We start from the raw sequence: 27,508 nt of genomic DNA, 5'->3' as shown, positions 1-27,508 counted from the left end.
TCCGATCATCGTTCACTTCTATCACTTCATCTCTTCTTTCTCGTCTGTTTTCACAGCCGATCCTTTATTTCTTACCTTTTCATTTCTTTTCCATGTTCTCTTTCTTCTTCCCCTTCTCTCTCTCTCTCTCTCCTCCTTTCTCCCTTCTTTCTGCCCGATCTCCCCTCACCCGAAGCCCCTCTCTCGTGCCGTTACGCGAGAAGAGAGACGGTGGGGAAGAAAACCGATTTCTGATTTTTTTTTCACATTTTAGTCCCTGAAATTATACTTACTATTTGATGATGATGATGATAATAATAATAATCATAAAAATAAATCCCGGTGTCTCGGGCTGGTTTCTGGGAGACCTTTTCAACATTAGTAGTAATAACATATTCCAAAACGGGAGGGTAAATGCAGGCGATAAATAGAGTCTCCAACGCATTCTAATGCACCCACTGTACTTACCAAAACAGTTATCCAGCATCAAACCACCCCGAACAGCCTCGGTTGATCGTTCATTCATATTTATCCTGCGTTCCGATGACGTGGCGGTGCAGGAATAGTAGATTAATTTATTTTCTTTCGTGGTTGGTTCGTTCATGGCAGATAAGGAAAACGCATACGTATGTTTTTGGGAATGTTTTGCTGGAGGAATCAGAACCGAATCCGTATCGTGCGGTTTGATATCTATAAGTATCGACTTGGAATCATGAATGCAAAAGGAGGAGAAAGAGCAGCATGGAATCCGTCGCCGATGAGCTCCGAGACCTTGGAAACACAGGTTCTTTTTTACGTCGTTTAAGTCTACGAGTGTAGAAGAATAGATCTTGCTTTCGAATCTGATTTGTGTTTGTGGATGAATGCTTTGGTGATGGCAGAGGAAAACTATGAAAGCCCCATCGAGCAGGTAAGGCTCACAGTGCCGGCCACCGACGATCCAAGCCTGCCATGCTTGACCTTCCGAACATGGACGCTGGGGCTCGTCTCCTGCGTCATGCTCGCCTTCGTCAACCAGTTCCTCGGCTACCGAGAGAACCAGATCTCCCTGTCGTCGGTTTGCATTCAGATACTGGCGCTCCCCGTCGGCCGAGCCATGGCCGCCATCCTGCCCACCACGCCGATCAAGATCCCGCTCACCAACTGGTCTTTCTCCATGAATCCTGGGCCGTTCAACCTCAAGGAGCACGTGCTGATCACCATCTTTGCTAACGCCGGTGCTGGCGGTGTCTACGCAGTGGGCATTGTAACCATCATGAGGGCCTTTTACCATCGCGGCATCAACATCATCGCAGCGTTGCTGCTATCGGAAACAACCCAGGTCGGATTACTCTGTTCATATCATTCCATGCATGCTTTCAGAACATGATCCTATTCGCTCGTACCAGTAATCTCATCTAACTGTCTAATACTCACGCCTTGTGTTCGTTCGTGCGAAACCTCAGTTGCTTGGATTCGGATGGGCCGGACTGTTCAGAAAGTACCTGGTGGATTCACCGTATATGTGGTGGCCGGGAAACCTCGTCCAAGTCTCCCTCTTCAGGTAAATTCTACAATGCATTTCCCATATCTGTACATCAGCCTATTGAGTTCTGTTCTGTTGTCGTGTGCAGAGCACTGCATGAGGAAGAGAAGAGGCCCAAGGGTGGTGTGTCAAGATTCCAGTTCTTCTTGATAGTCGTCACCTGTAGCTTCGCTTACTACGTTGTTCCCAACGTGTTGTTCCCATCCATCACCGCGATCTCCGTGATTTGCCTGATCTGGAAGAAGTCCGTCACCGCGCATCAGATTGGTTCCGGCCTCCACGGGCTCGGCGTCGGGTCTTTCGGCCTCGACTGGTCCACCATCGCCGGCTTCCTGGGCAGTCCCCTGGCTTCACCAGCGTTTGCTACCTTCAACATATTAGCTGGTTACATCTTCCTCGTCTACGTCATCGTCCCCATCGCCTACTGGTCCAATGCGTACGGCTCTAAGAACTTCCCCGTGTATACGTCGTCCCTGTACGACGTCTACGGAAAAAAATACGAACTCGACCGTGTTCTCGATCAGAAGACGTTCACATTGAACGTCACTGAATACGAGAAATACAGCAATATCCGTCTCAGCATCATGTTCGCCATCTCCTACGGGCTCGGCTTTGCGACATTGACGGCCACTCTCGCCCATGTCTTCCTCTTCAATGGCTCGTGCGTCTCTTCCTTCCTCTGCTACTATGCTTATATCTTTGCTCTTGTACTGTATTCATACGTGTTGCTCGACCTGCCACAGGTACATCCTGAAACTATGGCGCCAAACTGCATCCAAGATGCACGATAATTACCTAGACATTCATGGGAGACTTATGAAGGCAAACTACGAGGCCGTCCCCCAATGGTGGTTCCATATTATTCTTGTCGTCGTCATGGCACTGGCCATCTTCACCTGCGAAGGATTCGGTAAGCAGCTGCAGCTGCCTTACTGGGGCATCTTCCTTGCGATCGCCATGGCTTTCGTTTTCACATTGCCCATCGGTGTCATTCTTGCAACCGCCAATCAGGTTCCTTCACCTCGGCCATGTATATATATCTATATACACACCTTAGCATATAGCATAACGTGCTTTGTTTCTCTGCTGCTGCAGGAACCGGGACTGAACATTATCACAGAGATGGTGATAGGTTACATAATGCCAGGGAAGCCTTTGGCGAACGTGGTATTTAAGACGTATGGATACATTAGCATGACCCAAGCTCACACGTTCCTCGCCGACTTCAAGTTGGGGCAGTACATGAAGATCCCTCCAAAGGCCATGTTTTTTGCCCAGGTTAAATCTATTATTCTTTAATTCATCGAGTCTCCATTGTATCTCAACGACATGCACATAAACCTAAACCTAACTGCCGTTGCTTCAGCTGGTGGGAACCGTAGTCGCCTCTGCAGTCTACTTCGGGACGGCATGGTGGCTTCTCGGCACTATCACGTCCATCTGCGACACCAGCAAATTACCGGAGGGCAGCCCGTGGACGTGCCCCGGTGACGCTGTCTTCTTCAGCGCGTCCATCATCTGGGGAGTCGTTGGCCCGTTGCGCATGTTCGGCCCCGAGAGCATCTACTCCTCCCTCAACTACTTCTTCCTCGCCGGGGCGCTGGCGCCGTTCTTCGTCTGGCTTCTGTCGCGGTTCTTCCCCCAGAAGAAGTGGATCAAGCTTATCAACTTCCCGGTGCTCCTCGGAGCGACGGCCATGATGCCGCCCGCCCACGCTGTGAACTACACCTCCTGGTTCGTCGTCGGCATCATCTTCAACTATTACGTGTACAACAAGTACAAGATCTGGTGGGGGAGGTACACCTACGTGCTATCAGCCGGTTTGGATGCCGGGACGGCCTTCATGGCCGTGCTCGCTTTCTTCGCACTCAACAACTATAACATCTACTCCGTGGCATGGTGGGGAGGCGATGCCGACGACCACTGCCCTCTTGCTCAGTGTCCGACGGCGGGTTCCTACGTGCCCGAAGGCTGCCCTTCCTTCCAATGATTGTCCTTTGGATTGTCCTATTTTTACGTCATCTGCTTTATTGAAATATAGATTTATTATATTTTGTGTACCCTTTGTATGTTGAAAAACATATTAGATTAGTCATTCTTGCGCTATGTATTCGTTAATCCTTCTCTTATTGTAATCAAATCATTCTTTTTACCTGCCTAAGTATCCGAAATGAAGTTGCAGTTAGCGTTATTCATCCTTCAGCAATAGTATGAACCTTTCTTATGTCATGCAGTAACCAAAATATTCGTGTGATGCTTGCCTCAATTCATCCTACATTCAAGGGTTTTTTGTGAGCACAACTCTCATAAGCATTTCTGGAATATAAGTTTTGTTTCTGATGTCACTTATAAATAAGTGAATTAGAAACTCAAAATCTTATATATATATATATATATATATATATATATATATATATATATGAATAACTACTATTGTTAAAAGCATTAAAAAGAAATTTATGCAATTTAAATACCTGGCATAATTATTATTTATAGTAGTAATTATAACAGTTCTAATAATGATAATATAATGATAGTACTAGTTGATGTAGTACTAAAGAAGGTTGGTAAGGATTGCGGACAAACATAGTGTGATTCGTTCTACATTGGCTGTCCATTAAACACAGCGTTTATGGCGCCAACTTGCGTTTTATTGACGTGGCGTACTATGATTGGCGAATATTGACAGAAAAGGAAATATAGGATTTCCACAATGTCATTTGGGTTTATTGCGGAATCAAGGGGGAATCACTGTTGCTGCGGTGGGCTTTCTCTATATATCGTGTGGAATCATGACCGCTGATTGATTCCCTAAGAAGAGAAGCGGAGCGACATGGGATCCGTCGCCGAAGTGCACCATGGTTCCGGCGACGAGTCCCTCGCTGAAAACACCGGTAAAGATCGTCTCTTTTTTGTGGTTCTTTTTTATGTGGTTTCGGTCAGCTTTGCTTTATATGATTGGTGTTGGCAGAAGAAAACTATGACTGTCCCATCGAGGAAGTGAGGCTCACAGTTCCGGTCACGGACGATCCGAGCCAGCCATGCTTGACCTTTCGAACATGGTCCCTGGGGCTCATCTCGTGCGTACTGCTATCCTTCGTCAACCAGTTCTTGGGCTACCGGGAGAACCAGATCAGTCTTTCTTCGGTGTGCGTCCAGATTCTAGCGCTCCCCGTCGGTAGGGCGATGGCCGCCGCCCTGCCCACTACACCGATCAAGATCCCGCTCAGCAACTGGTCTTTCTCCTTGAACCCTGGGCCGTTCAACCTCAAGGAGCACGTGCTGATCACCATTTTTGCTAACGCCGGTGCTGGCGGTGTCTACGCAGTGGGCATTGTCACCATCATGAGGGCCTTTTACCATCGCGGCATCAACATCATCGCAGCGTTGCTGCTATCGGAAACAACCCAGGTCGGATTACTCTGTTCATATCATTCCATGCATGCTTTCAGAACATGATCCTATTCGCTCGTACCAGTAATCTTATCAAGTGTCTAAGACTCCCGCCTTGTGTTCGTTCGGTTAAACCTCAGTTGCTTGGATTTGGATGGGCTGGATTGTTTAGGAAGTACCTGGTGGATTCACCTTATATGTGGTGGCCAGGAAACCTCGTCCAAGTCTCCCTCTTCAGGTAATTCTGCAATGCATTGCCAATATCCAGACATCAGCCCATCGAATCCTGTTCTGTTGTGTGCAGAGCACTACATGAGGAAGAGAAGAGGTCCAAGGGTGGTGTGTCAAGATTCCAGTTCTTCTTGATAGTTATCGCATGCAGCTTCGCCTACTATGTTGTTCCCAACGTGTTGTTCCCATCTATCACTGCGATCTCCGTGATCTGCCTGATCTGGAAGAAGTCCGTCACTGCGCATCAGATCGGTTCCGGGATGAGGGGGCTTGGCGTCGGGTCTTTCGGCCTCGACTGGTCCACCATCTCCGGCTTCCTCGGCAGTCCCCTGGCTTCACCAGCGTTTGCGACGTTCAACGTATTGGCTGGTTTCATCGCCCTGGTCTACATCATTGTCCCCATCGCCTACTGGTCCAATGCGTACGACTCTAAGAACTTCCCTTTGTTCACGTCGTCCCTGTACGACGTCCACGGAAAAAAATACGACCTCGACCGTGTTCTCGATCAGAAGACGTTCTCCTTGAACATCCATGAATACGAGAAGTACAGCGACATCCGTCTCAGCATCATGTTCGCCATCTCTTACGGGCTCGGTTTTGCCACCTTGACTGCCACACTCTCCCATGTCTTCCTCTTCAATGGCGCGTAAGTCTCCTGCTTGCTCTGCTACCACGTTAATATCCTTTTTCTTGAACTCCATTCATACATTTTGCTCCACCTGCCACAGGTACATCCTGAAACTATGGCGCCAAACGGCAACCAAGGCTCAGGATAATTACCTAGACATTCATGGGAGACTAATGAAGGCAAACTACGAGGCCGTCCCTCAATGGTGGTTCCATATTATTCTTGTCGTCGTCACGGCACTGGCCATCCTCACCTGCGAAGGATTCGGCAAGCAGCTGCAGCTTCCTTACTGGGGCATCTTCCTTGCGATCGCCATGGCTTTCGTTTTCACATTGCCCATCGGTGTCATTCTTGCCACCGCCAATCAGGTTCCTTCACCCCTGCCATTTATATATATAGATCCCTTTGCATATAGTATAACTTGCTTTGTTTCTCTGGTGCTGCAGGCACCCGGACTAAATATTATCACGGAGATGGTGATAGGTTACATGATGCCTGGTAAGCCTCTGGCGAATGTGGTGTTCAAGACTTATGGATACATTAGCATGACCCAAGCTCTTACGTTCCTCTCCGACTTCAAGTTGGGTCTGTACATGAAGATTCCTCCAAAGTCCATGTTTTTTGCCCAGGTTAATCTATTTTCTCTTGTTCGTTGAGTCTCCATCGTACCTCAACGACATGCACATAAACCTAAACCTAACTACTGTTGCTTCAGTTGGTGGGAACCATAGTCGCCTCTGCAGTTTACTTCGGGACGGCATGGTGGCTTCTCGGCACCATCACGTCCATCTGCGACACCAGCAAATTACCGGAGGGCAGCCCGTGGACGTGCCCCAGTGACGCCGTCTTCTTCAGCGCCTCCATCATCTGGGGAGTCGTCGGCCCGTTGCGCATGTTCGGCCCCAAGAGCATCTACCTGTCCCTCAACTACTACTTCCTCGCCGGGGCGCTGGCGCCGTTCTTCGTCTGGCTGCTCTCGCTTCTCTTCCCCCATAAGAAGTGGATCAAGCTCATCAACTTCCCGGTGCTCCTCGGAGCGACGGCCATGATGCCGCCCGCCCACGCGGTGAACTACACCTCCTGGTTCGTCGTCGGCATCATCTTCAACTTTTACGTGTACAACAAGTACAAGAGCTGGTGGGGAAGGTACACCTACGTGCTATCGGCCGGTTTGGATGCCGGGACGGCCTTCATGGCCGTGCTCGCTTTCCTCAGCCTCAACAACTACGACGTTTATTCCGTGGCATGGTGGGGAGGAGATAACGATGACCATTGCCCCCTCTCCCGATGCCCTACCGCGGGATCCTACGTGCCCGAAGGCTGCCCTTCCTTCCAATAATGATGACACGCTCGCTTTATATGCCGTCGCATTTTATCTTCATATGTTTCATGGGACTGTAGATTGCTTAATATTAATATTTTATGGTGTTTGATCTATTAATATTTGGCACTCAACTCGGTAATTCCCACATTTAATATTAAGCATTTCTAAGAAAATAGTTTTTTGATTTAGTTTCACATAGAAAACAAAACAAATATATATCTTTTTTGTTCAAGATATGGTATGATCATTTCACTTATGGTTTGACCATTGACCTATAAAACCATACCTTTATTGGGTTGATTGATTTTGATGTGAAAATTCATTTTTTATTTCGCAAAAAAATTAATAAAGAGCATGTATTACCATCAAAATCAATTATTAATAATTTTCAAACCATGCTACTTATGAATTTACAGTGGAAAAATATGTTTATTTTCGAGCTTTTATTTAAATTTATGTAAAAAATAAAGTTTCTGCATGCATATTAATCAAGTCTGATAATTAGGATCTGATTTAAAACTATTTATTAAAAATAATATATTGTTTTACAAATGCAGACGATATATGGGAATGGCAAACTTGTAAAATAATATTGATCCTGTTATGCAACTACTTGGGCACGGTGCGGATCCAATCCTTTGATCGATACCCGAATCCGACGGCCGCGTGGTTTCTGGAGCCCTCGCTGGAGCCAAAACCCTAAACCCGACTCCACTTCCTGCCTTCCTCATCTTTGCCCGATCGCGGCGTTGTGGTGTCGGAGAGAACGATGTCGCCTAAGGTGTCGGCGCTGGATATGCCAGACGTGCCGATGGGGCAGCTTCCGGAGCACCTTCACCTCCAGCGGACCCGCGTCGTCTGTAAGGCCGACGCCCCCATCCATGTAAGTGCAACCGTAATCACATCCATCACTCCCTCGGTTCATCTCCCTGTATCGATGCCGAACAATCGCGAGTTTTATTGGTTTAGTGTACGGTTCTCATCGATTATGGCGGGTGGATGAGTGGTTATTTCCCTCTGCATAGCGTGAATTTTGACAGCAAATGGCATTCTTGTGGGATTCCATGTGATGAGGAAATCTTTGAGGTAGCTGCACAGCAATTGGGAGCAAAACGGATATCAGCAAGTTATTATAATACGAGTTAACGAGCAGCGTCGTTAAGCATATCAAGCGATTAAAGTGGTGAAATTTTATGGAAGATATGTTATTTGATGTTATGTTTGACTGATATTTTGATGCCCTGGAGTTCTTTCCCTTATTCTCCGAGCTACCCGATAGAACCTTGTGTGACATAATGAAATCCTCTGGCCTCAAAGCGTAATACAGATAAAATTTGAAATTTGCTGACGATTGCATTGACGTGACTCCAGCAGAAAAATTAGCCACATGTAGTTTTGTTTTCAGTAGTTGTGATCTTTTACTAGCCTTCTGCTCCTGGATTTGAACTTTCTTAAAATATGTGCATGATTAAATAAATGCAAAAGAAAAGAAACTCCCAGGTAATGAGATTCATGTTCTTTGCTTTGCTTTTAGGAAAAAATCTTTTATTAGATTCTGCATCCTCGTTAGTGGTGTTTAGCCATTTTGTAATTTTTCTTTAAACCTTACCTTATTCAACGTTTTGCTTCATTCATATACTTAGTATTTATTCATGTCCTGATCCCCTCTATTTTGCAGTTTTCCAATTCCTTTGTTGCTGGTTCCTTGGAATTCAGAGAACTTTTTTGTTTTTAATAGTTGGCTTTTTGGAATATGTCTTTTGAATCTTTAAGAAAGTTAGCAAAAGTAGTTTCGTGTTACTTGCACCTGTTATTGATAATATTCATAAATTAAAGTTTGATTTGTTCGGAGTTTAAGTTTAGATTTTACTTTCCTGTTCATTTTGTGATTATTACCTATTTTGTTGAATCACTGATATTTGTTGCCTCTGGAAATTTTTACTTGCATCTGAAGACAGAAGGTATTCAGTACTCTGGTGCTTATGCATCGATTGGAGTTGACAATAGTGTGGGTGTGGACAGTTTCTGCAAGAACTTTAAGGTCAAAGTTGTCAGGCTTACTAACGACGAGATTGAATTTGATATGATTGGCATTGATGCTTCATTGGCTAATGCATTCAGGAGGATCCTTATTGCCGAGGTACAGTGACAGAAAACATCCATTGTTACAAATGACATGAATATATTCTTAGATTAACAAGAAACTTTTTAACTCATTTATTTTGTTTATTTTTGTTTCTTTAGGCATCTCAACCAATTTATTAAGCCTTTATATTATGTAGCTCGTGTTTAGTTTCTTGGTGTTGATGATTAAATAATCTGCGTTAAAAAAATTGTCTAGGCTAAACAACATCTGATTGTAGCCAATAATATTTTACAGGTCCCTACTATGGCCATCGAGAAAGTCCTCATGGTCAATAACACATCCGTTGTAGCGGATGAGGTGCTTGCCCACAGGCTGGGTCTCATTCCACTTAATGCTGACCCAAGGCTATTTGAGTATCTCTCAGGTTTGTATAAGTAACTGTATGCTTTCAGTTTGGCATTCAGGATATCTCTGCTCTTTTTAAATCGGATTGAATTTCTTTTCCTTGTAGAAAATGATGCTCCAAATGAACGGAATACTATTGTCTATAAGTTGGATGTGTCGTGTAAAAAAGGCAGTCCACGTGTTACAGGTATTATTTTGTTGGCCTAGTGAACATATGTAAAATTTATAACTTCTGTTGTTCCTGTAAAATTTGTTGTCCTACTGTGGGATCTGTGTCTGCACCTAGTGTTCTGCATACACTTCGGCTTGTTTCTGCGTGTTCTATTCTTCTCTAGAGATTGAATAGTTCTGATTTCAACATTTCTCGCGATGTTCCTGATCTTTTGTACTATGCTCTTGTAGATTTCACAGTGTTTGAAGTTTCAAGTATTGTTGGTCCTGTTTTTTGTTGATTACAATCTTTAGCTGTTGGAGGTCTAATAATAATTGTTTTGGTTATCCAGTTAAGTCAGATCAATTGAAGTGGCTGCCACATGGCAGTGAACTTCAAATGGATTCCCATGACATTTCTGCGAAAGCAAAAAGCTATACCTCATTCAGCTGTATTCAAGATTCCCTGCCAGAATTTTCAAAAAAGCCACTCGGTGTGAAGTTTGATGACATCATTATTGCTAAACTTGGGCCAGGCCAGGTACTATTTCGATTTATGGATGAGTATCCAATCGTTGTTGCATGTGAATTTTTTCTCTTCCATGTTTAAATATGTTTCAGATAAATTATTGATATTGTACAATATGGCAGTGAGATGATGCCTGCTGATAGTTTTGTAGCATTTCATCAATTGCCCTCTGATTATGACCTTTTTGGTTTAGTTTTAATTTTCTAGTTGAAGAAATTGCGTATTTTCTTTCAATCCGCATATACTGGTATAATTACCTTCCCAAGGCCGAGAATGTGAAAAAGTTAACATGCATAACTTAAGTGGGTTAATAATGAAGTATTTCATAACTTCACCAAAATTTATTTTGTGTTCCTCTCATATTTGTTAAAAGACCTTCTTGGTAACTGGTTCATTTCTATCTTGATTTAGGTACTTTGAGAGTAAAAAATTGTAGGTGGTATAAATTCTCACACACTGCTTGTGACACTCTTCACATGGTATTTGACTAGATACCTGCCTGATATATGACTGAAATTAATGAGGCTAAGATAATCATCAAAATTTTCCAGCTTGTTTTAACGATACTGCCCTTTTGTTTCACAAGTGACATTAAACAAGATTTTGAGAGGGAGCAGAATCATTACAATTGTCATTTTGAGAATTTTTGTTGTATTTTGAATTTTGAAATCTACATGTTATTCATGATTTGTACTTCTTCAATCCGTGCATTTTATCATATTTGTGGTTTGTTTCCACAATGTCTTGAAACATAATTTGACCACCCGATGTGTTCCCTTCTGTTGATTTCTTTTCTACACATTCCCTGACTCGTATAGTTTTATGACTTTTGGCTATGATTATGCAAGGCTGTGTTTTGCCATGCAACTTGGAGACCAGATCTGGAAATATTGCAATGTTTAAGCACATGCAACTATGCTGACATCCATTGTGTCTGATAGTAGTTTGGTAATTGATCTTTTACTTACCATTTTGAAGGTTAAGCTCCAGGTTGGTGTAGTTTCTCCTAGAAATTGATTTGGATCATTTTTCAAAGCTGAGAATTGTCTGTTATCTTTATGATAACGTTGTGTTTTTTAATTACAAATGAGGTGAATTGTTTTGCTTGAAAGAACCTTCACGAATGAGGTGAATTGTTTCTGATGACTCCTTGCTTACAGGCAATCGAGCTTGAAGCTCATGCTGTTAAAGGCATTGGCAAAATTCATGCCAAATGGTCTCCTGTGGCTACAGCTTGGTACCGGATGCTTCCCGAGGTGAATGAACTTTTCTTTATTTTGACTTGCATTTGTAATTGATGGATGCTTATTAAGTTATCTTTCCTACTAGGTTTCTCTATTGAAAGAAGTCACCGGTGATGTTGCTGAGAAGCTTGTAAAGAAATGTCCAGTTAATGTCTTTGATATTGAAGACCTCGGAAATGGTCAGTGCACTACTTTTTTTTTTTTGTCAATTTTGATTCTTATGTAATGGGTTCTTGTTGGTGAGATATGCTATTAGTTCTTTGCCTATTATCTTTACAATAGATTGCTTTTGATTGCTTTTCAGTCATTCATTGTTGCAATACTTTAATGGAACTGAAGAAGACTTGATAAGTTCAGTCTATCCTGTTTCCAATGGCACCAGATTTAAAAGAGGACAAGAACTGTGTGATCTGGAACATAAATTATAAGGGCAAAAAATGTTTCATATTTGTTGTTCATACATCATTTTTTTTATTATTCAATTGTCAATAATTTTGATCCTGTTAGCTGAACTCTTAGTTGCCTCATGCCTGCGCTGCAGTTCTGCTGCAATATATACTAACATATTTCTTGGCTCATCTTTAATGGTACTCAGCTCAGCTTTAGTATATATGGCTCAGGCTAGTGCTCTGAGATGATTGACTCAGCATTGTTTAGGTTCATTAGCCACATGGGCTTTCTGAATGGTTAATTAAAGACTTACATGACTATCAACCGGAAAATCTGTTACCGAGTTTTGAAGTCACTCCCGTCTCCTTTTAGTTTTCTCTTAAAAGAGATCATGCATCTTGGTTGTGTTGTCTTTTCTAGTTGGTTAACTACATCCTCCTCATTCAGCTGTCTATCCAGTGCCATTGAACAGTCATGCTACCAAAGGAGCTTACTTTTCCTTCAACTGCTATGCTTTAATAATTTTTTTCATGATTATTTCTTAACCAAGCAGTTGATTTTTAAAATTTGAAATTCGTAACCTTTATTAGTCCACTCTCAATTTTGCACTTGGTTTATGGGAGTCTCTATTCCTCTGACTCAAGAGTGTAGCTCTCTCTTCATATTCCCTTGATTACAAAGATACCTGGTCTACTGTAGTTATCATGTATTCTAATTATGATCTTTGGTGAAGAAAAAAACCTAGTTTTTGATACATACTCAAGTGCTCTGACATCATCATATCATTCAACAGCAGAAAGTTCACTGGCTACCTAGTCCTCTTATGCAGGAACTTGATGCCACCATCATGCTTGACTAAAGTGCACAATGGATCTGTTAGGTTTCCATGGACACATCCAAGTGAACTTGCGAATCTTTAATATCATTTATGCATCCATTTCATCTTTTATACCCAATTCTGTTATCCTTCATAGAATCAAGATATTGTACAAGTTTTTTTTTTCCTTACACAATCACTTGGATGTAGCTTATATCATGTTTTCTGTGTTTTCTCTTCATCTGGTTGTATGTTTTGGCCTCACAGCAGGTGGAAAGAAGGCAGTGGTAGCGAACCCGCGTGCCTGTACACTGTGCAGAGAATGCATTCGGGGGGTAAATGAAGAACTAGTGGAACTAAGACGTGTTAAAGATCACTTTATCTGTAAGCGCTGCAACTATTTTCAAGATTATATGCTTTTAATTTCTGGGTTATTTGATCTAATGTATCTTTCTTGATTGTCTGCAGTTACTATCGAATCCACTGGGGCTTTATCACCAGAAGAGCTATTCGCTGAAGCTGTGAAAATATTGGAAGACAAATGCGACCGGGTGATATCTGAACTCTCTTAGTACATGTATGTTCTCCTGGAGAACCGAGAAATGTAACAATTGTGCTAAAATTATATTTAGGGAAACTTAGTTTTACTTCTGTAACCTTAGATATATTGTAGAAGTAAATCTTTAGTTCAATGAACTGAGTGATTGCTCTGTAGTCTCTGGATTTATATGTGCAGTATTAATTTGAAAGAAGAAACTTTGGCAACTGAGACAAGGACTGGGCACAAGGTTCTGCTCATCATGGTCGGACTATAGGATGAGAGTTTATTGGAGTCAAAATTTGTATATTTTCTAGTGGCCTACGTTGCTTTTTCTTTTTCTTTTGACGTAGCATTGCAATATACATTTGAACAAGTGTTCTTTTCAAAGTGCTTAGCTATGTCACTCACTGGCCGAGACAAGCATCTGCATCAGTGTACTGCTTTGTAGCAATTTCTTTGCATCATCTCGAGGGAAACGAAGAATGTTTTGCATCATCATGCTAGAGTCATGCAGAAAATGCAACGATGAATAAACTGAGATGCTTGGGTACAGCATTATTTCATGTGATGTCACAGGTAAATATGCCATAAGAATTTAATTGAAGATTTGCTCCTATTCAACTACAAAAGTGGAAAGTTGGAAAACACAAAAGTTCCATCTTGCTTAGCATTTGAGTGAAAATATTTATCATGACGTACTAATCCTGAATTTTTCTTTTCTTAATAGGCACCTTACAGCAACTCGAGGGATAAAATAAATCCCGGGTGAGTCATCCCAAAATATAATTAAATTATTTATAGTGATGATGATGAGCGTCATTAGATGATTAGAGTTTGCACCACTGACAAGTTTAAATCACATATTATTACCCTGTTGTCAGCATATAATCCTACTAAAGGAACCATATCAACTTTATACGAAGTAATTGGTTTCCAGTCTTTTGTTTGGAACCTCCATTGATTTGATGTACTACTGTCAGGCAGAAGAGGGCCATCAAGCCTCACCGAGTTTATTCTCCATATGGCAGCATCATTTATCTGATACTGATCTTAAGACATTGTTCTTGAACAGAATTGAGTTCACATGTTTTAGAATAAGGCACCCGACGACAGGAACTCTGCATCTGTTCTGAGGGGTGGAAACGTGCAACATTTTTTGGTTCCTATCGTTGTTGTGGAGTATGTCTATTTTAATTGAAGTTATTTTCACTTACTAAAAGTTATTTTTAGTCTTTAAATTTGTTCTGTCACTAACAAAACTTTGTTTCAGGTAATGTTAAAGAATAAAGAACAACACATTATTCTGTCTATTATTTTCATCGGATTGCTGAATTCCATTTCCAGAATCACATTCCGGCTTTACCGGATGCCATTGCAGAATCTTTATCCATTTCCTTTTGTCTTCTATGTGCGTTGAAGTTTAGGAGAAGAGTGAAACCTGTTCATGCCCTCTCTGATGGAACCTTATTTTATGCCTTTTAAGTAGAGAACAATGACATGGCATGTATGCCTCTTCCTAAGACAAGCATAATGTATTTTTGTTGGTCCAATTGATTCATTAAAAAAAATGATTGACTGCCATACTTGCTGGGGGCTGACATGATTATTCCACATACAATTTGCACTATAATTTTTTCTTTTAACCTTAGTCAAATGATTTTTTTCTTCATTTTTTCAAACTTCAGTTAATATTTAATGTATTTCTTTCTTTTAAAAAAAGAAAAAAAAATTAATTAATACAATAAAAAAATAATTACAAGTATCATCAAATCGAACTTTATACTAAATTTTCTTCATAATCCAAATTTATGGTTAGCCACACCAATTTTTTTTTCCTTTCTCTTCCTAGTAATATTATTCCTCTGAAATCTAGCTGATCAAAATTTGAGTCTCCTTAATAAGTAGTCGAAAAATATAAGATATATATATATATATATATATATATATATATATATATATATATATATATATATATATATATATATATATATATATATATATATATATATATATACAGATTTTAAGTTATTGGATGATGATAACGAGAGAGAAACAATTCTACTTAATAATTCACTATATATATATATATATATATATATATATATATATATATATATATATATATATATATATATAAGGAACTAGCTATTGTCCATGTAAAATTATGTCTTTTTGCAAAAGAGAAAAAAAATTAAATAAATACCTACCATGCAAATCACTGGATCACGCAATAATAATAATAATAATGTTGACCCTTTTTTTGATGATTTAAAAGCATATTCCTACAACCATGAAGGCCGAGTCATTTGACTTTGATGGATGCGCAAAGCTGATGTCAACTATTCCCCTTGTCGAAAGCTTGTCAATCCACGAAACAGAATCTATACTTTATTTTTATTATTATTGAGTCTTTGATGTTTATATTATAATCCATTAGTGCACCCTAATTTATTTATACATGAACAAGTCTAAAGTTCAATTAAAGCTGCCATTTTATTTGACTTCATCATCATAAAGCCACCCATTATATCTTGTATTTATTTAGTTTTCCATCGTCTTCGATCTTCAATGTTTTTTAATAAGTCAACTTTAAAGATGCTAACTAGATAATATTTTGATTATTGATGATAAGATATCGATATCAAAGCCTTGTCTACGTGTTAGATTACTTATACTTGCCAAAAAAAAAAGAAAAGAAAATTCACCTTAGAAAGAAAAGAAATGGAAATCATTTCCTTTATGCTCTTCTAAAGAACATGCAAATGCCACCACATGTTGTGGTTGGATCCTTTTGGTCTCCTAATGATTAAGAAGAAGGCTAAAGCCTTTTGTGACTCCCAACTTCCATCTACATACGAAAGAAGAGTCTCATGTACCTCACAATTGCTTGTGGCTGAGAAAATGTAGTCACTTCTGTTATTTCCTCGGCATTCATCGGAATGTTTATACCTTTGCACTTTTCTCTCTCTCTCTCTCCAAATTTTCACTAAACTTTTCTCTGACCATAATAAACGAATTATTTATAGATTATCTTTACCTTTAACATTCTAATATCTATATTTTTTAAAAATTATATTAGGATCTTTATAATTATTAAAATAAAATATTTAATCTTATTTTTCCTCGTACTATCGATTGTACTAACGAAAATATTGCATATGCTTAATAATAAATTAAAGTTAAGTAGAATCAACATATACTTAGTAATAAATTTTATGATATTTTCGCCAGTAGAGTCGATGATGTGAAAAGAAACAGAGTTAAATGTTTCACTTTCATAAATATATGAATCTCAATATAACTTTTAAAAGTATAAGAATTAAGATACTAAGGATAGTTAATTATAAAGGATAGCACTTATTAAAACTAGGTGTGATTCATACATCAATAAAACTTTTTAGCTCTTATTAAGTGTCGTTCTTCTATATCTACCATACGAGAACCTGTAAATTTTATTATAGTTAATATCGAAAGCAAAGATAATATTAAAAAATCAATATATATATATATATATATATATATATATATATATATATATATATATATTGCTAGCTTAAATTAATGTTAATCATGATTAGAAGTGGTTAACAAATTTTATTGTGTGTGTGTGTTATAAAATTTATAATAGTGATATTCTACTTTGGAAATAATTCCATTAATTGGTCAGATAAATTTTAACAATAAAATTTTAATAAGTGAGTGATTTCCATAGTTAACCTTCTGAATTAAGATTAGCACATACATATTCTTTCGAATCCTATAAACTTACATATATAAACCAAAAAAATCTGAACACCAAAATATTTAAAAATAATATATATTATCTTATTTGATTAAATAAACACTAATCATGATTAGAAGTGGTTAATGACTTTTGTGGATGCATTTTAATGAAGGTGACATACTCATTTTTTAGGGTTTTTTTGTATATGCTATATTGAAATTTATAATAACACACTATTATCAAATCTTGCAAGAATTTATAAGTTTGATTGAATCTTCCTCTTTATTGGCTGACCAAACTTTGAATTGGCACAATCCAATCACAATTTGAGACCCAATCTCACCAGCCACTTGCATTTGAGTCTAAAACCAAATCCCCAAACCTTGAATTTGAGTCTAAAACTTTGAATTGGCACAATCCAACCCCAATTTGATCGAGTCCGATCTCACCGATCACCTCGATTGCGCTGCAACTCCTTTTTTCTAATTATTAAATCAATCTGATAAATGATATTCCCAATTGCAACCAAATTAAAAAAAAAAAAAACCTTCGAATAAAATAATACAATTTAAATCGATTCCACCATTCCAATTTAAAATCCGTCTCGCTCGCTTTCTCGATCTATAAATGTGTTGCATAGACCGAGATGAGCGTTAAACGAGGAGGAAGCCGCTCTTCCTCTTCTTCTTCTTCTTCTTCTTCTTCTCCTTTGCAGCATCCACTAGAAATCCCTAATCATAGACCAAGTGCCACTTTCGTCCCCACCCGATCCGCCCCGGGGACGATGGGGATCGCCTCCCAGGATGCGATCAAGCAGTTCTCTGCGCTCGTGGCCGAAGGTCCGCGCCTTTCCTCCCCTATGCTGTCCGTTTCGTTTCTTTCGTTTAGTTATGGGTGTTTGGGTTCGGTGTGTTACGTATTGACGTTCTCTGGTTGGAATTTTGCAGTGGACGAGTCGTTGAAGGCTGCGTTTCAGGTTTGTCCTCTGCGACATGGTAGATCTGTGTGGACACTGTGTTGGATCTATGCGTTGTTTGGTGAACTTTTGATCTTTGAGTTGAGTGATGACAGTATTGTTAAATTTTGGTGGAGGTTTTTGCCTTGTGGACTGGGAAAGTCGTGCTGAGAACTGAGCTCTTCAGTCTCTTCTTTTGGGTTCTTCGAGTATGATGCAAACTGGTTTTGACTGTCGGTGAGATCTTTCGGGTAGAAGGTCTCTTGATTGGTGCTGAGATAAGAGGTTTTGATTTATTCTTCGATCAGTCGAGTGCCCCCTTTTGAATCAGCGTCATTGCTTGAAAATGGTACACGGTCTAGATTCTTCACTCCGATGTTAGTCTTAGGGTAAAAGTGAGCTCAATTACTCATAAGGCTACTCCATGGACATTTTTATCATCTTATTTTACATCAAATGGAGTATGGGTTGCAATTACATTATAAAGTCATTGTGGGTAATCATGGCAAAAGAATTTTATTGCAAAATGGTAGTTTCTGTATTCATACGAACTCATCTGACTAGGGCTGAACTTCTATTAGTTCAGTGCCTCCCCCAATATACCACTGCACATTCTGTAATTTTTGAAGAGGACTCGGAGAGTATGATCCACCATAGTTTTTTATTGATACTGGTTTGCATTTTGTCTATCCTGTTGATGCATCATATATCAGTTCATCTTCTTACCTGAATATTTAGTAACTTTTACTTAGATAAAAGATGCAATTTGTCTATCCTGTTGATGCATCATATATCACTTCCTACCTCAATATTTAGTAACTTCTCCTTCTAACTCCATAAATGGCACATTTTTTTATCTTGATCTGTCAGCATTCTTTCTCGCAGTGTCCTTCAAGTTCAATTACATCACATGTTTCACACGAAGAAGGTTAGATAATCAAAATCGTAGAAGCAATTCTGAGCCGATAGTTACAGTTAGCTAACTTAGCTCTAGACTGTAAGTAGCCACTGATGGAACATCACAATAAATGACATTTTTTTGTATTTTGGAGAATGATATTACATCTCAGAACATCCTCTTCCATTCTTCAATTTTTGATTTGATGTATGACCTCTTTTGGCTCTTTTCTTTGTGGTTCTGCTCTGCTGCAGCCCTTACAATGATAAAAATGCTTCTTTAGTTAATTTTGTGTATCATGCCCCATTATGTGCTATCTTGTTAATTTGCAGAATATCCACCAGGGGTATCCAACTGAAACATTGGTGCGCTTTCTTAAAGCTAGAGAGTGGAGTATTCCTAATGCACATAAGATGGTATTCTGTATATTGGCCACTTGTAATTGTTTCTGTTTTGAGTGCATGAGGAAATTCCACATTGTTTATTCTGAATTTTTAGTTATCTGTCTTTTGCAGCTGTTGGATTGCTTAAATTGGAGGATACAAAATTGTATTGACGAGATATTGGCTGTGAGTTTCTCAAAAATATTGGAGTATTTTTTTGGTCAACCTAATTTTTGGTTTCCAATATATCCTCTGTGACATAGCAGCATATGATTTAAGATAAACTTTTGCTAATACATATTTATTTTCTGTCTCTAGATACAAGTCCATTTCGCCCTTTAGAACTAGCAAGAAGAACCACCAATTAGTGTTGACACGAATTCATTCTTTTATAAGCTCATATATTTGATTGGCAAAAAATAAATTTTCTTGATAAGGAACAAGGAAAAGTATGAAAAAATATAAAGCTGCTAAAAATATTATTAGAGCGAGATAATAAGCATGCTAGTTACAGCTTTTTCATACTTTACAGACTCTTATGTAACAATTTTGTAAGCTCAATAAGAACCATAAAATGTTGCAAGTTAACTTTTTCACCAGAGGACTTAAAAGTGCCAACTTCATTAAATCTAACTATGCTGTTTATTGTTTTCTAATGGCTTCTTGTCTCCATGCAGAAACCTATAATTCCAGCTGACTTGTATAGAGGAATTCGTGATTCACAACTTGTAGGATTGTCAGGATACACAAAGGATGTAAGGCTTACAAAGGAGTTTCTTTCTTCATTTGGTTCTTATTCTGCTATCTGCTTTATAGTACCTATTTTCTAGTTAAGACCTGGTCCTGTCTCAATGATTGTTGTAACATTGTCAAGTGTATTTCACTGTACAAATGCAGCTTCTGCTGAACCTTGAAACCAACCAATACCTATATATTATATCAGTTTATTTGTATTTTGCCCTTGAATAAGCTCTCTTGTTCGATAAGTGCATAATGCCTTCATCCTATGAATCTTATTAAACATGTTGGAAATTGCATTTCCGTATAAATCATTATTATGTAAGCATGTAAAAAAGTATGGTACACAGAAATATATTTTTGTTGTCTTGTTAATTTGTGCTGACATCATTTTAGGCATTGTGAGTAATATATCATTGTTATGTAGATACTCTAGCTTGATTGCTATCTAATTCTTCTATTATCTTCCTCTTGAATAGGGTCACCCTGTTTTTGCTATTGGTGTTGGCTTGAGCACATACGACAAAGCATCAGTAAGTTCTGTAATATTCTTTTTTATATATCAATCTCTAGATTAACGGCTGCTAAATGTTCAAATAAGACTGGCAGATGCAGGGATCTCTTAGTTGATCATTTGTTCTTCTCCATATCTTCAAAATTCTTTTGTAGGGAAAATATTTATTTATCTGATTCCTTGTGATTTATTTATTGAAAAGATAAGAAGGGATAGTTGAACTAACCTAAGAGATTATTTCTTGTCCACCATATATATAACTCATATGTGGATTATATCCTTGTGATTTTTCATGTATATACGAGGCATTTATGCATACTACTTAGATGATTTAAGTAAACCAAATAGGGAGATTAAATGTGGAGAAATACAGAACCCTTCTGACATCAAATATTTAAATGTCAGTCATATACTGAGTTTGATAACCAGTTGGATCAATATGGTATTGGTATACCTGATTGTATGCTAACTCAAATCACCTGGTCTCACCATAAAAAAACTGAAAAATTAAATATCAACTGGTATAAGCTTATATAGGCCGGGACATTCCTTGGACCAATCAATAATGGATGATACCATTGGTACTCCTACTTCTAGGTGAAATATGGTGATATTATGGCCAAAACACAAACTAAAGTGTGTTAAATGAGTAGCCATGTAACGGAAACTAAGGTTTGGAAAACCAATCAGATGGGTACATAGACAACCATTTCTGCTGTTGACTGTCAACAATCGTCCTCCTCCCCTCTCTCTCTCTCTCTCTCTCTCACTTACACGCACACACATTCTCTTTGGTGTATCATGTGTCAGTATGCCAGTACATACTGAACCTATATTGGTACAGTGGATTGAAACCTTGATAGAAATAGTGCCTATGCTTATCTTAATTACTGTTAGTTTGGGGCCAGTCAATGTATTCCATATTAGAAACTCTAGAAACGCATACTTGCTACACATGTTGATTGGTGAGTATTAAGTAAATATAATACTTACTTTCTGTCTTGCTAGAGGATGATAATTTTTGCTCAATATATGCACATGCAAATTTGCATAGTTATGTATGTAATTTATAGCAGCTGAATCTTTTTCTAATATTTCTATTTATCTATTTTTTCAAGAAATTCATAACAATGAATCTTTCTCTATTCATTCTAATTTTGTGGGTATCACTTAAATATAGGTTAACTATTATGTGCAGTCACATATTCAAATGAATGAATACCGGGATCATGTAATCTTGGTGAGCTATAATTTCAACAGTTCACTACCTTCAATCAATCAAAGATGAGCTGTTTCCTTATTGTTTACATTTTTTTTCCTTGCAGCCTGCTTCAACCAAGAAATGTGGGCGACATGTAGCCACATGTGTGAAAGTTTTGGATATGACTGGTCTAAAGCTTTCAGCATTGTGCCAAATAAAGGTATTTTCTTTGTAATTTTTATTTATTGATTCACATCAACTTTTCTGGACATCTATTCTTGATGCATATAGTTATATGATATTGAACCTATCACTATTTAAGTTGTTGCATGAACAATGGCATGTGATTTGTATTGCAAATTGCAATATCTCAAATATATTGAAGATAAGCAAAGATTTATATTATTGGTTATGTTGAGATTATCTATTGAAGATAATCTATAGAAGTTCAAAAGTTAATCCACCTACTCTTTTTTGGATTTTTTTTTTTTCTTGCTGAGACCTCTCTAAAGCAGGTTACTTGATTAATTCACTAAATACGTTCCGTCTTACGTGGTTTAATTATTGTATGCAGTTATTAACCATCATATCAACCATTGATGACCTAAACTATCCAGAGAAGACAGAGACTTATTATATTGTGAATGCTCCATGTATATTTTCTGCATGTTGGAAGGTAATCATAATCTTCAAATATTATCTATTTATAATTTTTTCTGTTTGATTGATCTCTTCCTGTAGTAAGCGATAAGCATATGAACTTTATGAATAATTGGATTTCTGGCATAACTAGGTTGTGAAGCCTCTCTTGCAAGAGAGAACAAGAAGGAAAGTGCAGATACTGCAAGGTTGTGGCAGAGATGAGTTATTGAAGGTAAGAAAATTTGATATCTTTTAATCTAACAGCTGATATATCGTATAATGTATGTATCTGTGGGTTATGCGGTAAATTGAATATTTAGGAAAAGTATTCTAACTTCTGAATGCTCATATATTATCCTCTTGTTGCTTTTTCTTGGACACTAGGAACCTACAAGGTTCGTGTTTTTGCCTCCTGACCATTGTAATGCACCAAAATATGAAGCAACTAAACAAGTTTTTCTTGAATTTACTTTCTATTCCATGATAGAGATCCTCGCTACAAAGTGGAAAGAGTTAAGCAACTTCTGTTTCCTTCTTTCTATCTGTAACTTGTGTTTTTTTCCTTTAGTAATCAACTCAAGTATTTTTCTTACCGTCTGTTTGCCCACATATCAGAGTAGTTTTTTTTCTTTTTTTTCCAGATGAAATGGTATGCATTTCAAAGTTTTGTGCCATTCATACTGACAGCTCTTGTCGATTGGTTAATGTAGATAATGGACTACGCATCTCTTCCCCATTTCTGTAAAAGAGAAGGCTCTGGGTCGTCTCAGCACTCGTCTTCGGGATCTGATAACTGCTTCTCCTTCGACCATCACTTCCACCAACAGCTCTACAGCTACATTAAGCAGCAATCACTGGGTCGAGAAATTGCTGCACCACTGAAACAAGGGTGTTTTCACGTAGATGTGCCTGAACCCGACCCCAAAGGAGTCAACATTGTTAAGACGGCCATCGAGTCACAGCTCCATAAAATTGGGGATCGGAACGGGCTCAGCCGCTCCTTGAGTGGTCTCAAGATCAACATTGCGTAAAGCTGTTCTGTTCAAATATTATCTCCATCCTCTCTGCTGCGTCGCAGAAGTCTAAGCTAGCTGATCACCGGGTGAACAAGCCATAGTTTTAATGTCTTGAACCCAAGTTACATTGGGGTATAGAAGCAAGTTCTTGCAATCTCTCGACGCAGGCTTAGCGCCGAGGAAGTTGAGTAGCCTAATTACGGCTCGAAAAATTTTCATCCATGTAAAGAAGGGAAGAAGCTAGAGATCACAAGTAATATAATTGACTCGAGAGTTATCTAAAGAACCTCTCGCTAGTCAGGCTCTTGAAGTTGTTACTTAAACCTACTAGTGGCATATTTCAATTTTGTAATGGAAGCATTAAAATTGTGTTGAGGACCTGATCTTATATCTGGATATGATGTATCATCGATTAACATGTCCCTCCCATTGGCATAACTTTAATAAAGATTAATATTACATAGACTAATTTTTGTAAGTGTGTTTTCGTTTTGAACTTTCTAAACTTTTTTCAAAAATTTAAAATTTCTATAGATTTGTTTTTCATCCGTAACGAATTGAAACGACTTGATCATCAAAAAAATTTCAGAGGATGCACTCTGGGTGTGTAGTCTTTTGCACTAACGTTGAACATATTGACACAAGATATTTAGACTAAAACATATAGCATTTTCTATAAAAAGAGATGCATTATTTTTATCAAGCATAAGGCTACCTACCTTTAGGGTGCAAATAGTCTTGCACGCCAATGTCAATATCAACATTCTAATGTCTCTACTTTCCTAATGACTAACTCTATGAGGGAATGCTAGAGAGTAGCACTTTTTATCTTCCTTTGACCTTTGGGTAACTTATGAAAGAGTTGGAGCTTCAACTTTGTTGGCCATCCGACTAAGGCAAGAATAAATTCTTTGCTATATCATGAGGTGTAATAATGAGACTTGATATGTAGTTGATCCACGTGCTACTCTATACTTCCATCAACGACGTCAAGTCATAACTTATCCCAAATAGTGAACCGATACTCTAAGAATATCGAAGCCTTCATGTCAAAAAAAAAAAGGAACAATACTACCAAGCAGCACATTGAAGCCTTCATGTCAAAAGGAATAATACTCTTAAGAATATCGAAGCCTTCATGTCTAAAAAACAAAAGAACAATACTAAGAAGCGGCACATAGACAAATGATCTTCTTGACCTTAGTGTTTGTTTTGACAGGATATTATATGCCGAAGACCAAATCTCATACCAAAGTTTTTTATAAAAAATACTCTTATATTCTCGCCCGCTACAACCAATCTCAAGTTAGTCATCTCATGAAGATCATCGTACCCTCATGTCAATTAAATATTATTCTTTAAGATATAGATCCTCAAGTTGATAGTGTCTTCAAAATGATTACATCTAGTTATATTCGTAAATTAATTACATCCTTCAAGACGGTTATATGATTAAGTCAATTATATCTTCAAAATGATCACATCCTTCAAGATGATCAAAGTTAATAATATCTTTAAAAAAATTTACGTCTTAAAATCAATTACATTATCTAAGTGTCTCTCTAGCCAGTTTATCCACATCTTTTTAAGATATTTATATCCTTAAATTCATCATGTCTGTGAGGGATCAGAGAGGGTGATTGCATGCTCATGTCAATTTCTTATTCAAGTTTGCCATACATTCAAATTGAATGTCCGTAGCACAACATAATAGTGAGGAAGAAACAAGAGATAAATTTGAAGCTTGGCTTAATGATGGACAAAGTGCAACTCCATCAAAAGACCACTACGAATATTATTTTAGACACACTTATAAAGGTCTCTTCAGATAGCCAAAAAAAAAAAAAAATTGGACCCACTCAAATCGAGCAAAAAAATTTTGACCCACACTCTTATCGAGTAAAAATTATTTGATCCACTCTCGTTAGACCAAAAGAAAAAGTCTAAATCACTATAATCAGACACAAATGCTCGATCTACTCTTCTTGAGCAAAATTGCCAACCCAATCTCGTTAGATCATATCAATTTTATCATATCAGTTTGATGACCAAAATTAATCATAATAAGATTTTACTTTTAAAATATTAATTCAGGTATTTATTTTATATTTTATCTTAAATGCGTTTGATAGATTACGGTAATGTTACAAACTCCAATGTTTTATATTCAACCTTATACAAAATTGAATATATTTAAAATTAAATATATTTTTGGACGAATGCTCGAAAAAAGTCTATAACTTTGGCTTTTTTCCCTTAGAACATTCCTAATTTGAGAAATACTCAAATAATGTCCCTTGATGAATTATTTTACCTATTTAACCTTGGATAGCTAAGACTAAAGTTTTTCTATCCAAAATAAGAGTAATAGGTTTGGACCGCAAGTTTAGTAAGACTTTATCGATCGATTCAGATTGAAATGGTTAATGCTGGCTTAATAATTTTTTTTTTGCTACGGCTGCTACAGTATATGGTGGTATTACTGTCCTTAGTATTGATAATGATATTGATGAAGAAGCAAAAAAAAAAAAAAAAATTCTTTTCTCACTTTTTATCTCTTTTTTGTCGGTCTTCTTCTTTGTTCTTCGTGTTTTTTATTTTCTTCTTGAATTAAGAATTAAAAAACATCATATAAGTATATGATCGATCATCTACTAATTATTTAGATAAGAATAAAATATGTATATATTGTGTATTCATGAATTTTGTAGTACTTAAATTATCTTTGTTACTGTTCGATCATTTAATAGTTATCTAGACACGCATATATATATATATATATATATATATATATACACGGGCTTTCATAAAATAGTATGGTATTTAAAGCATTTTTCCTTATTTAATATTTATTATTATTAAATCTGTGAGCATGTCAAGAAATATTGCATGTATCATGGGTTTTATATTATATTTTCATGTAAACCTACTGCATAAAATATTGTATATAACTCTATTACTGTTCATTAACTTTTACCAAAAATAATATATCACATATTAGTAAAAAAAAATTTATGGATAAATTTTTAGTAGGTGTTTGGGACCTAACTAGAAGGTCAAATGTTAAAAATTATTACATGAATACAGGATATTTTTTAAAAATTAAAAAAATGGAACACTATGTAGGATATGAATAATTCTAAAAAAATTTAAAATCTCTAAAATAATAATAATAATAATAATAATAATAATAAAACACTGACATATGTCCTGTTATGCAATGCATTCATTATCTTTGGATTTTGGCTAAAATAGTATTCCACATATTAGTATAACTTTTTTATAGCCAAATGTTTACCAAGTGTTTGCACCTAATTAGAAGGTCAAATATTAAAAAAAAGATTATAGGAGTGCATGATATTTTTTTGAAAATTTAAAATAATATTTAAAATTTTAAAAATATTAACATATTAAAAAATTTTCAAATAGAAAAAAACTTTGATATATATCCATCCGGATCAAATTCAAAAGTATCCTAAAACTTTGAAGATAATTTGATAAGTCTTAGATGCATTATTTTTCTATTTTGACTAAAAATAGTGCATTGCATATTAGTAAACCTTTTCTAATGGTCAAATTTTTATTAGGCATTTAGGACATAATTAGAACATCAAATATTAAAAACTATTACATAGTGCATGACACTTTTAAGAAAATTTGAAAAAGTATTTAAAAATTATAAAATGGCACACTATATAAGATTTAAATAATTTTGAAAATAATAAATTAAATTAAATTAAAAAATAATGACATATGTCCATTTGGATCCCATTAATAGGTATTCAAAAACTTTAAGGATATTTTAATAAGTTCTAAATGTACTATTTTTAAATTTTGGTTAAAAACAATGCATCGCATATTAGTAATTTTTTTTTATAGTCGAATTTTTAGAAGGTGTATAGGACCTATTTAGAAAATCAAATGTCAAAAAACTTACATAAGTACATGATATTTTTGTAAAAATTTTAAAAAAATTAAAAAATAAAAATGGTACAATGTGCATGAGCGAAATAATTCTAAAAATATCAAATAATTTTTTTAAATAAAAAAATACTGACATATATCCATCTCGATCAAATTCAAAGACATCTCTAAAATTTTTGGATATTCTAACAAGTTCTATTCAAAGACATCTCTAAAATTTTTGGATATTTTAACAAGTTCTTAAAAATTTTATAAAAAAAATAAAGAAAAA

At 37.1% G+C, this 27,508-nt stretch overlaps 4 protein-coding genes across 6 annotated transcripts; all 4 read left to right on the top strand.

Moving 5' to 3' along the window:
• The first annotated feature begins 853 nt into the window (after positions 1-853).
• Positions 854-3,494, top strand: LOC103995509 (oligopeptide transporter 5-like). The gene is made up of 6 exons (XM_009416106.2): positions 854-1,300; positions 1,425-1,522; positions 1,593-2,165; positions 2,248-2,515; positions 2,600-2,782; positions 2,871-3,494. Exons 1-6 carry the CDS (start codon positions 854-856, stop codon positions 3,492-3,494), a joined length of 2,193 nt encoding a protein of 730 aa, XP_009414381.2.
• A 987-nt stretch (positions 3,495-4,481) lies between these two features.
• On the top strand, positions 4,482-7,095 carry LOC135598048 (oligopeptide transporter 5-like). The gene is made up of 6 exons (XM_065091569.1): positions 4,482-4,915; positions 5,038-5,135; positions 5,202-5,774; positions 5,857-6,124; positions 6,203-6,385; positions 6,472-7,095. Exons 1-6 carry the CDS (start codon positions 4,691-4,693, stop codon positions 7,093-7,095), a joined length of 1,971 nt encoding a protein of 656 aa, XP_064947641.1. The 5' UTR covers positions 4,482-4,690.
• Positions 7,096-7,795: 700 nt separating this feature from the next.
• On the top strand, positions 7,796-13,466 carry LOC103993655 (uncharacterized). Of its 3 annotated transcripts, XM_065092841.1 has the most exons (10): positions 7,796-7,963; positions 9,035-9,220; positions 9,461-9,590; positions 9,678-9,758; positions 10,075-10,262; positions 11,411-11,506; positions 11,580-11,673; positions 12,969-13,085; positions 13,170-13,278; positions 13,417-13,466. In XM_065092841.1, exons 1-9 carry the CDS (start codon positions 7,850-7,852, stop codon positions 13,271-13,273), a joined length of 1,110 nt encoding a protein of 369 aa, XP_064948913.1. In that variant the 5' UTR covers positions 7,796-7,849; the 3' UTR covers positions 13,274-13,278; positions 13,417-13,466. The 3 variants fall into 3 exon arrangements, with proteins under 3 accessions (XP_064948913.1, XP_009412082.2, XP_018685544.2); XM_009413807.3 differs by having other exon boundaries at positions 12,972-13,085; positions 13,170-13,466; XM_018829999.2 differs by having other exon boundaries at positions 13,170-13,466.
• A 4,105-nt stretch (positions 13,467-17,571) lies between these two features.
• LOC103993664 (SEC14 cytosolic factor) lies at positions 17,572-23,693 on the top strand. The gene is made up of 11 exons (XM_009413819.3): positions 17,572-17,805; positions 17,914-17,942; positions 19,152-19,235; positions 19,335-19,388; positions 19,880-19,957; positions 20,420-20,473; positions 21,635-21,694; positions 21,780-21,875; positions 22,230-22,331; positions 22,449-22,529; positions 23,008-23,693. The coding sequence occupies exons 1-11, from the start codon at positions 17,613-17,615 to the stop codon at positions 23,326-23,328; spliced, it is 1,152 nt and encodes a 383-aa protein (XP_009412094.3). The 5' UTR covers positions 17,572-17,612; the 3' UTR covers positions 23,329-23,693.
• The last annotated feature ends 3,815 nt before the right edge of the window (positions 23,694-27,508 follow it).

The sequence above is a fragment of the Musa acuminata genome, chromosome BXJ2-1 (genome assembly GCF_036884655.1).
Source record: "Musa acuminata AAA Group cultivar baxijiao chromosome BXJ2-1, Cavendish_Baxijiao_AAA, whole genome shotgun sequence".
NCBI classification, from domain to species: Eukaryota; Viridiplantae; Streptophyta; class Magnoliopsida; order Zingiberales; family Musaceae; genus Musa; species Musa acuminata.
Note: the sequence above shows the minus strand (reverse complement) of the source record. Positions and strands in the feature narration are given on the sequence as shown.

What these genes read in the sequence shown, in the direction of transcription:
- LOC103993664 (XM_009413819.3), top strand. Translation starts at nt 17,613, where the DNA reads ATGAGCGTTAAACGAGGAGGAAGCCGCTCTTCCTCTTCTTCTTCTTCT. An exon ending in GTATTGACGAGATATTGGCT is followed by an intron (nt 19,389 to 19,879) that starts GTGAGTTTCTCA and finishes GTCTCCATGCAG; the next exon opens with AAACCTATAATTCCAGCTGA. An exon ending in TATTTTCTGCATGTTGGAAG is followed by an intron (nt 22,332 to 22,448) that starts GTAATCATAATC and finishes TGGCATAACTAG; the next exon opens with GTTGTGAAGCCTCTCTTGCA.
- LOC135598048 (XM_065091569.1), top strand. Translation starts at nt 4,691, where the DNA reads ATGGCCGCCGCCCTGCCCACTACACCGATCAAGATCCCGCTCAGCAAC. An exon ending in TGCTATCGGAAACAACCCAG is followed by an intron (nt 4,916 to 5,037) that starts GTCGGATTACTC and finishes GTTAAACCTCAG; the next exon opens with TTGCTTGGATTTGGATGGGC. An exon ending in AGTCCATGTTTTTTGCCCAG is followed by an intron (nt 6,386 to 6,471) that starts GTTAATCTATTT and finishes CTGTTGCTTCAG; the next exon opens with TTGGTGGGAACCATAGTCGC.
- LOC103995509 (XM_009416106.2), top strand. Translation starts at nt 854, where the DNA reads ATGGCAGAGGAAAACTATGAAAGCCCCATCGAGCAGGTAAGGCTCACA. An exon ending in TGCTATCGGAAACAACCCAG is followed by an intron (nt 1,301 to 1,424) that starts GTCGGATTACTC and finishes GCGAAACCTCAG; the next exon opens with TTGCTTGGATTCGGATGGGC. An exon ending in TTCTTGCAACCGCCAATCAG is followed by an intron (nt 2,516 to 2,599) that starts GTTCCTTCACCT and finishes CTGCTGCTGCAG; the next exon opens with GAACCGGGACTGAACATTAT.
- LOC103993655 (XM_065092841.1), top strand. Translation starts at nt 7,850, where the DNA reads ATGTCGCCTAAGGTGTCGGCGCTGGATATGCCAGACGTGCCGATGGGG. An exon ending in AGGCCGACGCCCCCATCCAT is followed by an intron (nt 7,964 to 9,034) that starts GTAAGTGCAACC and finishes TTGCATCTGAAG; the next exon opens with ACAGAAGGTATTCAGTACTC. An exon ending in AGGCAGTCCACGTGTTACAG is followed by an intron (nt 9,759 to 10,074) that starts GTATTATTTTGT and finishes TTGGTTATCCAG; the next exon opens with TTAAGTCAGATCAATTGAAG.